We start from the raw sequence: 13,319 nt of genomic DNA on the forward strand, positions 1-13,319 counted from the left end.
ATTTCATGATCCAAGTGGAGCTGAAGAATCTGTAAGCGAGAGGGTTGCAGCGCTGACTAGGGAGATTGAAGAGATGAGAAGGGTTCAATCTAGAGAGATTGAAAAAATGAGAAAAATTCAAAATGAAATGCAAGCAGAGCTGCAATCATATAGAGTTGAAAATCAAATGAAGAAGGAGCCAGAGGAGCAGCCATCTCCAGACAGTGAGGATACAGCTGAGGATTAGATCTTTTTTATGTTTGATGATTGTATTTAGAACTTATGATTGTAACCTTATTGAATTTAGAACTTGGTGAACTTGTTTTATGTTTGATGAACTTATTTAGAACTTCTTAATATTTGATTGTAAACTTGTTTATTTAATGTGATTATGTATATAATTGTGATGAATATAGCGGCGTGTTACCCAAAATATGTTATTATCTATTGCTATTTCTGCAGGTTTAGAATTTAGGATGAACCTCCCTCAAATAGAGGGAATGCTGTCAATTTTTTTTCAGGTGCTACAGGTTTCCGGCGGCTAACCGGCAGTTTGGCCGCCGGTAACTTCGATATCGAACGACTTAACCTATGCCGCCGGTAATTCCCTTAAACCGTCGGTATTATACCGGCGGTTACCGACGACTTCCATCGGTTATCCGTTGAAAACCCGGTGGTGTATGCCGCCGGTACTACCGTCGGCCTTGACCGCCGGCGCTGTCGGTAAAATAACCGGCGGTGTACCGACGGTAGCCGGCGGTTAAGCGAACACAAGATGGCCTCTTTAACCGTCGACATACCGTCGGTAAAGTGACCGCCGGTTAGTCGTCGGTAATATAACTGGCGGCTTAACGACCGGAGAACCGCCGGTTATAATTCCGGTAGTCACCGGCGGCATCCGCCGCCGGAAAACTGCCGCCTAAAATAATCGCCGGTAATAAGCCGCCGGTAAAAGTTTCCTACGCCAATATTTCTGGCGGTTCAAAAACCGCCGAAAAACCGCCGGTTTTGCCTTCGTTACCGCCGGAAAAAAAACCGCCGGTATTTGACATTTTTCCTATAGTGAGAGGCAGGATCGATAACAACAGTGGCAGTTGCTTCTTCGGCTTCCAGATCCCGATCGCATGTCCATATTTCTCCTTCGAAATAGCCAAATTATCTTTGATTCTGCTGTGCGAATCAAAGGCCTACTGGACATGCTCTAGAGGTCGAAAGGGACCGGAAGTGAAATCGGAATAAGCTCCGACGCATGACATTGGGCGTGCGAGTAGATCTGAACGACATTTGGTGTGCTTGAGCGGAGGGGGTTCGCGCCACCGGAGCAGAAGTTCAAGCGGAAGGTAGTCATCAACCACGGTGGGTATATTGTGGGATCGATGGCGTTGGCGTGAAGAGGATGAGAGGAGCGAAGAAGAAGAATACCTAGGTATGGTTGCCGACGACATTCGCATCTTCCTTATTGCCCGAAGGTTTTCTTCATTCCGATCAAGATTTCTGTCTACCCGATCTAGTGATTCCTTCGCTTGAGCTTGATAGAAGGCGATCCGTCTTCGAGCATTGTCGACAGCCCACCTTCCTCGGCGTCGATCGTCGTCGACTGCCAATCTTATTCTGCAGCTTCGAACGTCGTCGATAGCCGACCTTCTTCTGAAGTTCATCAATCTTTGCAAGCTCCAGACTCTGATACCAACTGATGTAGTTGATAGTCGGAAGAATCGACCTACAAGAAGGAGTTCGATCCCAATCCAGGGAAGAAGAGAAACAAAGCCTCAAAGCTTTAAAATGTCGTAATATTCTTCAATGAGTCATCCTACTACAAAACATACCTATATAAACTAGCTATAGAAGATTCTAGAAAAACTCATAATAAACTAGAAAAGATATCCTAAGGAACACTTCAAGCTTAAAATGCTCCACATCAATATCCCAGCAAGAACAAAATGTACGCTCTGATGTGCCTCCAGAAGTCCAATATTTCACCTAAATCAATTTAGGAATCTCGCTTAAATGTCCATCAGAGCCAGCAAATAACTTCATTCAGTTGTTCTAAAGCAGTAACCGCGAATAACTTCGGTAATGTCATTATGCTTTAGTTCAGCTTCGCAATTTGGAACACCATCCCCAACATCCAAATCTTCAATACTGACCTCGCTAGAACCTACCTCCACTCCACTAACAAATCATTCCACTAACCAAACAAATGACAATCTACATATCTTCAAAAAACACCTCAAGCATTCAAGTTCAATTAACTAAACACCTCAAACACTTTCCATAGCTTCAAAAAAAAAACACCTCAAATCATTCCACTAACCAAACAAATGTCAAAAAAACTTAACTAAATTTATTTAAACTCCTAACATAACTTAAAATAATCTAGCTCAGTAAAACACATATCTAACCAAAAATTTCTTTCAAATACCTAAAACAAAAAGAAGCTCATACAATCACTTGCAATGCATAAGAAAAGAGAAAACTAAACATTTTTAGCAACAAAACACCACATAAACTCTAATACTTCAAGAAAAAAAAAACTCACCTTGGCACAGTGGCCTCTTGAAGTGTTAACTTGGTGCAAAGAGATTGAAATCGGGCAGCAGGAAGAGCCTTGGTGAAAATATCAGCCGTTTGGTCAACAGAAGCAAGATGGTGCACTGCGATGTGTTTGAGTTTGATACAGTCACGAATGTAATGGAAATCAACCTCGATGTGTTTCGTACGAGCATGAAACACCGGGTTGTTAGCTAGTGCTATAGCGGAAACATTGTCACAAAATAGAGTTGTAGGAGATGAAGTCTTAATCTGAAATTCATTAAGTAACCTGCGAAGCCAGATTAGATCACTGGCAGCAGCCGCCTAGGCTCGGTATTCAGCTTCGGTGGAGGAGCGAGCAACCGTAGCTTGCTTTTTGACACACCAGGAAACAAGGTTGTTGCCAAGATAAGCGCAATAACCAGTAATGGACCTTCTAGTGGTAGTATCGGATGCCCAATCTGAGTCCGAATAGGCTTGAAGCTCGAGTGGAGAGGATAGGATCGGTAAGCCAAGTTGAAGTGTGCCACGAAGATACCGCAGTACTCGCTTGAGTAGTTGAAAGTGAAATACATGAGGTTTATGCATATGCTGACACAGAAAATTCACAGCAAAAGACATATCTGGCCTGGTTATGGTAAGATATTGTAATGAACCAACAAGCTGACGATAGAGTTCAGGCTGAGCGAACAAGTCAGCATTCTCGGTAAGCTGCGGTAATTTGGTGGGAAGAGGCGTTTGAACTGGCTTACATTCCTTCATGCCCGCTCTGATTAGTAGATTCTCGGCATACTGAGTCTGAGATAGATGTAAACCGGAGGAAATGGGGGTCACTTGAATACCCAGGAAATTGGAGACATTTCCAAGATTGCGCATATGAAATCGAGTGTGTAGAGCCTCAAGAAGCGAGTGAATAACAGAGGTATCATTTCCGGTGAGTAGAATGTCATCTACATAAACTAGTATGTACAGCTGGGTGGCGGCTTTGGAAAATAAGAGCAAGGAAGGATCTGCGGTGCTTATACGAAAGCCGAAATCAGTGAGAAATGTCGTGAAGGTAGCAAACCATTGACGGGGTGCTTGTTTTAGACCATAAATAGCCTTTTTCAACAAACAAACATGATCTGGATAATTGGAATCAACAAAACCTTGGGGCTGTTTCATATAGACAGTCTCCTCAAGATGACCATGTAAAAAGGCGTTAGATACATCCAGTTGCAAGATGGGCCAATTTCGGGATATCGCCACGGTAAATAAGATTCTGATGGTCGGAAATTTAGCGACCGGACTAAATGTGTCAAAATAGTCAATCCCAAATTCTTGATGAAAGCCTTTGGCAACTAGCCGAGCTTTGTAGCGAGCTAAAGAGCCATCTGAATTGTATTTGGTCCGAAAAATCCATTTATTTCCAAGAACATTAAGACCAGGTGAAGAGGGAACCAGAACCCAAGTACCTTGTTGTTGAAGAGCTTCAAATTCGAGAGACATGGCTTTTCTCCACACCTCGTGCTTGACAGCTTCCGAGAAGCAGGAAGGAGTAACAGGGACAGTGGAAGTTTGTAGATCAAAAATTTTCTTGGGTTGAAGATGTCCTGAACGAAAACGAGTAGTCATGGGATGTTTGGACATAGTAGGAAGATGTTGAATGGATGAAGATGTTGAGGAAGAGGAATTAGAGTTATGAGTGGGGGTTGGAGAAATAGGTGAAGTAACTGAAGAGGTCTTTTGGGAAGTCTCGGAAGCAGAGGAGGAAGTTTGCTGTAATGAGCTTGTGGTATGTGTAGCCGGGACAAGTAAAGATGGTGGAATATTGAGTGAGACAGTTGGTGAAGTAGAGAAGGAGTTAGTAGCCGGCTGTGAGGGAAAAATGGTTTCGAAAAACCTGACATGGCGGGAGATATGAGTTCGTCCAGTGGTTAGATTAAAGCATATGTAACCTTTGGTGTGATCGGCATAGCCAAGGAATAGACACGGCAGGGAGCGAGGATAAAATTTGTGGTGTAATTGAGTAGGAATCCAAGGATAACACAGACACCCGAATACTTTTAAGTGACTGTAATCAGGTGGAGAATTGAAGAGAAGCTCATAGGGAGACTTATTATTGGAATTTTTGGAGGGCAGACGATTAATAGTGTGAGCAGCAGTGAAAAGAGCTTCAATCCAGAAGTGAGTTGGGAGATTAGCATGAAAAAGGAGTGCACGAACAGTTTCAATAAGATGTCTATGCTTTCGTTCAGCAACACCATTTTGTTGCGGGGTATATGGACAGGTGACTTGGTGAACAATTCCACAACGAGACAAGAACGTAGTGAAATTTCTGTTAACAAACTCACCGCCACCATCTGTGCGGAAAATTTTGATGGAACGATTGAGTTGTTTTTCCATTTGCAATTTAAAACGAAGAAATGTAGCAAATGTTTCTGATTTAGCACGAAGAGGATATATCCACGTAAAATGCGTATAATCATCCACAAACAAAAGATAGTATTTATATCCTTGAAGAGATAAAGTTGGGGAAGGACCCCATACATCACAGTGTACTAATTCTAAAGCAGTGGTAGTTTGAGACAAAGATTTTGTAAAAGGTAAACGATGAGACTTCGCTCGCACGCAGGCAGAGCAATGAAAACTAGACATAAGTTTCTTGGTTGAAGGAAAATAAGTAGAAAAAGTATGCAATGTAGAAGACGAAGGATGGCCGAGCCGTTGGTGCAGAAGTTCTGGTTCGAGCAGCGGAGAATGAAGAGCAGCGAGATGTTTTGGTGGAGTGAATGATGCTGCAGAGCGATTACTGATGGGGTAAAGACCTTGATGACAGGGACCTTGGAGAAGAGTCTTGTTGGTCCGGGCATCCTTGATGATGAAACCATTGGCATCAAAGAGAATAAAACAGGAATTGTCATGAGTGAGTTTATTTACAGAGAGAAGATTATGGGAGAGACGCGGTACATGTAGAATGGAAGGAAGCTGAAGCTTACGAGATGGCGTAGGTAGTAAGCCTTGTCCCGAATTGGCTATGGGGAGAAGCTGTCCATTGCCGACTTGAACCTGAGACGATCCACTGTAAGGTTGAGGAGTCTGTAAATGATGAAGATTGGAAGTGAGATGAGAGGTTGCTCCGGTGTCTAAAAACCAATCATCAGAGGAGAGCGCGTCTGTAGCCATATAAGCTTGTTGAACTGGTTGATAGGAAAGATCAGTGCGATACCAACACTGAAAAGCAGAGTGACCAACTCTGTTGCAGATCTGGCATTGAACAGTTGGTCGCGGACGACGACCGCCGCGAGTGTTAGGTGTGGATGAACGACCACCGCGATTGGAGTTATAAGAAAAGCGACCACGTCCACGGGAACGACCGCGAAGAGCTTGAAGAGCGAAGGTAGTATCTGCGGGTGGTGCAGATGGTAGTTCCGTGACAACATCAGAGAGCATATTTAGCTCTTCAGTACAAAGCAGAGAATAGAAATCATCTAGTCCGATTGGTTGAAGTTGAGATCGAATAGTGGTCTTAAAGGCATTGTATGCCGGTGGTAACCCTTTAAGGGTATAAAGGATGATATCAGCAGAATCAATGGTTGAACCAGCAGCGGTTATTGCATCAACCTTCTGTTTGATGTCCGATAAATACTGGACCATGGTTTTGTCGCCTTTTTGTAGAAGATGAAGCTCACTATTTAGTTGCAGTTGTTTGGAGGGGTTGGTGGACTGAAGCCGACGTTGAACAGTGGTCCAAATGGCGTGTGAGGAGGGTAGATTAAGAACATAGGGAAGTAATGAAGAAGAAATAGTCGCATATAAAGCAGAGGCTAAGTTTTGATCAATCAATTTCCAGGTCTGATACAGAGGATTGATGCTGGTAGAACCATCGGATGCCAGAATCGTGCGCGGTGGTTCTGTGGTAGAACCATCCAGATAAGTTTCAAAACCATTGGCAGAAAAAAGAGTGAGGATTTGAGCTTTCCAGATGGGATAGTTGTCGGCAGTGAGTTGAGTACTGATTACAGTTTTTACATTCATCATGAGAAACTTGAGTTGAGCTGGGATGACAGATTTTGTCATCGTGGCGGGTTGAGATGAGACTGGAATAGGGGTTACGGAAGATGCAGAAGAATCCATCGAAGACAATCAGCTATTAGATACCGAACTCTGCTCTGATACCATGTTGAAGTTCCCTGTCTTTGAGTGAAATCACCTGCATTATAAGGTTAGAAAGCATAACAGAGATCAAAGTAATAGAGAGAAGCTTGAGGTAAAGCCATTGTATTATCTAATCTATTGCTGCTACAGTAGAGAGTATATAAAGGAGGAAGATGACAGTGGCCGTTGGAAAGAAACGACTGAGATTAACATAGCATCAGATGATCAATGGACCCGATTGAACTAGCTCTGTAAAAGCTGCAGCAGCCGTTTGAGGTAGTGGATAAGTAGGTTAACATATCTAGTGTGAATATCACTTATTAAACACTACTGTAGCAAATGGGATCGGGAGAAGGAAAGGAAAAGTTCTAGTTTAATAAAAAAAATTATTTTCGCCTAAGTTGTCCGTTGTTCGGCCGACTTACGTCTGCCACCTTAGCCGTGATTTTCAAACCTACTTGTCATCCAGGTGATGTTGATGGGTCAAAAAATAGACTAAGTCGCCCGTGCTATGAGCAACTATGTATATTTTTAAATTATCTTTTATACGTAATGAGTTCTCTAATTAAATCTTAAACTATAATTACTTAAAAGATTTGCCTAAATAAAAGTGATTGATATTCACGAACAATTAATTTGTGTTCCAAGTAATAATTGTTGATATTTCTATCCATTGTTTGAGTAAATGAGTCGAACTCTCAAAAATATTTTCAGCAGATAGGCTTAATTAATAGACCAAACAAAAACAATGGTTTATTAGAATAGATGCGGCTCCATAAATACACAATATATAAAAAAATATATATTCATGCATAAATATAAAGTTCATTTTGTATCTTTTCACTTTATAATTAAAATCTATTGAATATGCATTATATTTATAAATTATGAAAATAATATTTTTAGGCTAATGATATTATATTCAATCTCAAACTATTTCCTTGAAACATAGACACAAGTAAAAAAAGTTACGAACATCGAGTAATTAGCTTCTGATTAGCTTTAACAAAGTTCAATTCACTTCTGTTCGAATCAGTAGTAAACAAATCAACTCTAACATTACAGGAGTCAATATAATTAGACTCTTGGCAAAATTTTGACTAAAAATATTTTGGTTCAGATCAATTCGATGTAAGATTAGAATTTGATTTAAAGTACTTTGAGAGTCATGCTTATCGCGTTATAAATTAAATTATAAATTAAACAAGTTAATGTATTTTTAATAAACAATAAATTATAAAATATGTAAATTGAATTTATGATTTTAAAGATTTTAAAATCTCTCTCATAATTTCTTTCTCATAAATTAATAAATTTTAATTTAGTAATTTATTTTTTCAAACCTATTTTTTAAAATTAATAAATTTAATTTAAATTCATGATTTTAATGATATAATCAACTTCCCATAAGTTGATAAATTTTTAACTTAATAAATTGGTATTGCAAAATCATAAAATATGTGACTTGGGTATAATCATCTCATCTACGTACAGGTTTTTAACTTAAATTAATAATTATTATTTTAATAAATTTATGTTTCCAAAAGCAATTAGCAAGTCAAGTACTTTTCGAAAACTTTCCTCTCGTTCCAAGTTCTCTATGTTTATCTGTCGTTCACTTTTAGGGGATGGTTGGTAGCGGGATTTAAGCAGGATTTACATCAGATTTATTATAAATCATGCCAAACTATTTAAGAGTACACAGCAAATTCAAATCGATCGCAAATCCTATATTTACAGATTTGCGACGTAAATTCAACATATACTAATTCACGCCGTTCTACTAATTAACGATATTTATGAACTATAGGATTTAAAGACTTGCGAGTGAATGCTTTTGCGCAGGACCTTATTGTGGAGAAAGATGGTTACCATTGTAGCGAGCGAGCTGTGTGAACCCAAAAAAATGAAACGCGAAGAAAAAAAAATTTGAATTTCTGCTTAAACTACGACACAACGGGACTTTACTTTTGAGTGCCGAGGCGCTGGGGTCTGTAGCATAGCCACACTAAGCTAAAACGCATTGGCACTCTACCTCTGAGTGCTGAGGCCGGGGTCTGTAGCACAACCACGCTAGAAATGGCTATTGCGTTGTCGGAGTCTCTATTCTATAGTAACTCTGAAATTTCCATGCAACATTAGGTCACTAATAATATAATTTTATTATAAATATCTTTGCACCGCCCCCTCACCCTCACTTCGCATGTTTGGCCGGGAAGGAAAGAATGATATAAAGAAGAGGAAGAATAAGGAAAGAGGATAGAGAAAGGTCTTCATGTCAATTTTGTCTGCCATTCGTGTTACAGATATTATTTTCATTGTAAGTAACTATCATCTTACTTCTATGTTTGATGATTTTTATTTTTGCAGATTTATCTCTCCTAAATATGCCAAAAATGCATTATCTCTTGATTTTGTAAGATTTCATCATATAACTTCTGATATGTTTTATATTTGATCATTCTAAATGATTTAATATATTTTTCTTGCATTTTTATTGATTAATTTGTGTATAAGAATTTCTATGTGAAATGTATGCTGAAATTAAAGTGAAAATTTATGTATTGTGATTGGTAAGATCTTTTGAACTCTACTATGTGTTGAATTGATTGATATGTATTGTAATATAAAAATATTGGTTTGACTCAGAAAGACAAGGATGTACTGTATTGATCATGATAGAAAAGAAGGTATTGAATGATATTAGATATATAGAACAAAGACCTCATAATGATATAACGATTCCAGAGTAATGATTTCAGATCAATGACTATAAGTCCCAAAGAGTTGAAGATTGATTGAGATTCATAAGTGCATGAGCAAGATTGATACCCTCAAGATATTCACATATGAATTCTAATATAATATTAATTATTGAATTATTACTCATTAGTATTACTGAAACAGATCATTGTTGCTTACTGATATTAAAACTTACATTGTACTGATGTTGTTTGCTGTTAATATTGTTACTGCTCTTGATGATATTGATCACTGATACAAATCATTGTTACTGATACAGATCAATGTTACTAATGTTGTAGACTGCGATGTGATGAGTTATAAGATAAGCAATTAATATAGATAATCGACATAAATATTGTTGCATAGATTTCTTTATATGATTTACAACATATTATTTTGCTTCTTATTTCTTTGATTTAAGTTATAAGATTTTAATTATTTACTAGGCTATTTGCTCATTATTTGGTTTAAATGATTCAAGTAAGGAGCCTGCAGCTTGAGGTTATATATGTATGCAGTGATGCTAATGCAACTTTTATTTTAGTTCTTTGATTTATATATATTCTTTTGTAATCAAAATAGATATTGTATATATTATTTTGGACTAGATCATTGTGATGTAATTATGGACTATAGATATGTGAATTATATTTTTAGTTGTTTATTAGTTCTTTGAAATTAAAATAATCAGCTATGGATGTTGATATTGATTTGATTCATGAATAGAATAAATTGACAAAATAATAAAGATTGAAAAGGAAAAAGAAAAAAACTCTTTCACTATATACCCTAGAGTGTGACACGAGCTTGCATTGTAACTTCTAATCCAACGTTATTGAATGAGGCAACAAAACTAAGAAGAAATAGCCACGAGGAGAAGCAATAACAACAAAACGTTACTTCACGTGAAGCACACGATGCAAATTAGAAACAAAGAAATGGCCATAGGGAGAAGCATAACAACAAAGAAATTGAGAAGTTGAAAATAAAACCTTAGATGGCTATCATTTAAATTAGAATTTAATTTAATTTAACTTAATTAATATAACATAGAATATTAATAATTAATTAGATAACTAACAATATAATTAAAAATTAATTTTATCTTTAAAAATATTTAAATAATTACTTAAATAATTAGCATTATAATTAATAATCAAATAATTAGTTATGTAAATAATAATTAAATAATTAAGTAGAAGTAATTAAATAATTGATATTATAATTAACAAGATATATATGAAATAATAATTAATTAGAAAGAATATAAGACTTAAATAATTAATTAGTTAATTGTGTCCATAATAATTTAAAATCATTTAAATATTGCTTAAATAATTATTTAAATCAATTAATTATTAAACTAACTTCTAATAATATTATTTATAATCACAATTTAATTGATATCTATTAAAATTAAAATTAATGAGTAATTATTATTTTAAATATAAATTAAATTTGAAACATAAATTAAATTTAAATTTTTAATAAACTAATTGTTGTCAAATAAATTTATAGAATTTAACAGATTTTAATAATTCTCTTGCACAACTATTTTCAATATTTAACATGCTTACATGCTCCCGATTTACTATTCGGATTTACGGCCTACTGAATCCTACTTGTTGCCAAACAGCCCGTTAAGGTCCTCGCCGGCGATGGCTTTTGACGATCAGGCGACCCCTAACGACGGTGGGAGGAAGGAAACCGCCCCCGAATTTCTCCCAAAGACGACCTCCGCTTATGGTGATCCTCGTTACTGGTCAGCCCTTCACCGCCTCGTTTGTTTTCCCAGATCTTCTCTTTTGCAAAAATAGTCCTGATTGTTCGGCCCAAATCTATCAATTTCATTCGCCACTGGACCCATTCTTTACCTTCGTTTGATTTTCTGTTTTTATTTTCCCAGGGATGAGCGGTTCTTGGCGGAGGAGCACTACGAGTGGCTCAAGGAATACTCGTATTTTCAGCACCTCATCCGTCCCTATATTTCCACAAACTATTCTGTATGTTCGTCTTCTATTTCTATTCAACCCCCTGATTTTGTAGTTGTCAGTTTTTCCTTTATATAAATTGCTTTCAACGGGCAACGGTTCTGGGTAGATATTGGAGTTGGGTTGTGGGAATTCACGGCTCAGCGAAAGGCTGCACGGAGAGGGCGTGATGGATATAACTTGCATCGATATCTCCGCCATCGCTGTTGAGAGGATGAGACAACGCTTGAAGGAAAAAGGCTTGCTAGGTTTGTCATTGTATCTGATTGTTCATTGTTCCATCTATCTCCTTGCTTTTCAAGGTTACTGGTGTATTTACATGCTGTTATTAATTATGTTTGATTTTAATTCAATAGCTTGCTCTGGCTAAAAGAAAGTAGTAAGTGCTGAATTTCAAAAGTTTTCCATATCTAATTCTTGTGTGATCTATTTCCAGGAATCCAAGTGGTTGAGGCTGACATGCATGACCTTCCGTTTGAGAGTGAGAGCTTTGATATTGTTGTAGAGAAAGGAACTATGGTAAGTGACGGAATTTTCCTTGTTCATCTTGTTTGAACTTCTCTGGCATGAATTCATTTGCTTTTTTTTTTCTTATCTTGGAATGTGTTGGTTCCATGTCTGAGGTCCATCGGTACTGCTAATTTGATTCAGCATCATCATCATTAGCATTATCCTAATTATTTAAGGTTGGCTTTTTCTTATCTTTCTTTTTCATTCATATGGAGTGCTACACAAACTATTAATTTATATTGCACAATTTTTTTGGAAAGATTTTAGTTTAGTACCTTTGAGCTACCATTTGTTATGCCTAATCCTTCCACTTCTCGCCCTTTTGGTGTATCCAATTCTTTTCATTTTATATGCTCAATTGATCTTTCCACCCAATTTAACTTCAGTATTAAGGTTCTCATTTGCATCCTTTTTTTTTATTTTACCTCCACTAATATTTGATATCACATGTTCAATCTTTGTTCTAATCCTTCTTTTCATTTTGGCATGATTTTTTAAGCTTATATTACATCACCCTTGTCCATAATTTTCCTACAGGATTCATAAAATGTTACCTTTGAATTACCATAACCCTAGACATCTTTATGTTCTTAAATATTGACACCACAAATATTTTTCTTCAATTATTTATCATCCTCTTAGATTTATAAAAAAATACTTAGTCAAATAAAACCAATATACCTCTTAATCTCTAAACTTGTATTTCATATAGATCTAAAGATTTAGCTTAATGCATTTTCTTCAAAGCTAACTCATGTTCACATTTTGATGTAGGCAAGGGGCTGGTGTATTTACATGCTGTTATTAATTATGTTTGATTTTAATTCAATAGCTTCCTCTGGCTAAAAGAAAGTAGTAAGTGTTGAATTTCAAAAGTTTTCCATATCTAATTCTTGTGTGATCTATTTCCAGGAATCCAAGTGGTTGAGGCTGACATGCATGACCTTCCGTTTGAGAGTGAGAGCTTTGATATTGTTGTAGAGAAAGGAACTATGGTAAGTGACGGAATTTTCCTTGTTCATCTTGTTTGAACTTCTCTGGCATGAATTCATTTGCTTTTGGGTTCTTTTGGTCTTTTGGGCTGCTGTTGCTCTCAGGTTGGACCTTGGCTGCTTTGGTTTTGAGCTGTGTTCTTTGGGAACTTCTTGGTTTTAGCTCATAAATGCTTGAGCTAAAACTTTAGCTCATTATCATGAAAAGTTTTTTCACTGAATAGCTCATTATTGGAGTGGAATTATTGCCTCTTTTCTCTTCCCCTTCTTGTGTCTCTTTGGTTCCTTCTTTGTGTTGTTCCCATGAAACATGTTGGGTGTCTTTTCAGTTTTCCCTCTAGCTGCTTCCCCGTGGCTTCTCCAGTCTAGTTTTCTGTGCTGGCTCTTCGGGTCCCTCCCTGGCTGCTTTCCCATGAATTCTCTTACCCGTTTC

The 13,319-nt window shown here is 37.2% G+C and overlaps 1 protein-coding gene across 1 annotated transcript; it reads left to right on the forward strand.

The window, feature by feature from the left end:
• Positions 1-10,954: 10,954 nt before the first annotated feature.
• LOC110096552 (EEF1A lysine methyltransferase 4-like) lies at positions 10,955-11,974 on the forward strand. The gene is made up of 4 exons (XM_028693273.1): positions 10,955-11,155; positions 11,300-11,396; positions 11,494-11,632; positions 11,821-11,974. The coding sequence occupies exons 1-4, from the start codon at positions 10,971-10,973 to the stop codon at positions 11,937-11,939; spliced, it is 540 nt and encodes a 179-aa protein (XP_028549106.1). The 5' UTR covers positions 10,955-10,970; the 3' UTR covers positions 11,940-11,974.
• Positions 11,975-13,319: the final 1,345 nt, after the last annotated feature.

The sequence above is a fragment of the Dendrobium catenatum genome, unplaced genomic scaffold, assembly GCF_001605985.2.
Source record: "Dendrobium catenatum unplaced genomic scaffold, ASM160598v2 fragScaff_scaffold_249, whole genome shotgun sequence".
NCBI classification, from domain to species: domain Eukaryota; kingdom Viridiplantae; phylum Streptophyta; class Magnoliopsida; order Asparagales; family Orchidaceae; genus Dendrobium; species Dendrobium catenatum.

What these genes read in the sequence shown, in the direction of transcription:
- LOC110096552 (XM_028693273.1), top strand. Translation starts at nt 10,971, where the DNA reads ATGCTCCCGATTTACTATTCGGATTTACGGCCTACTGAATCCTACTTG. An exon ending in TATGGTGATCCTCGTTACTG is followed by an intron (nt 11,156 to 11,299) that starts GTCAGCCCTTCA and finishes TTATTTTCCCAG; the next exon opens with GGATGAGCGGTTCTTGGCGG. An exon ending in GAAGGAAAAAGGCTTGCTAG is followed by an intron (nt 11,633 to 11,820) that starts GTTTGTCATTGT and finishes ATCTATTTCCAG; the next exon opens with GAATCCAAGTGGTTGAGGCT.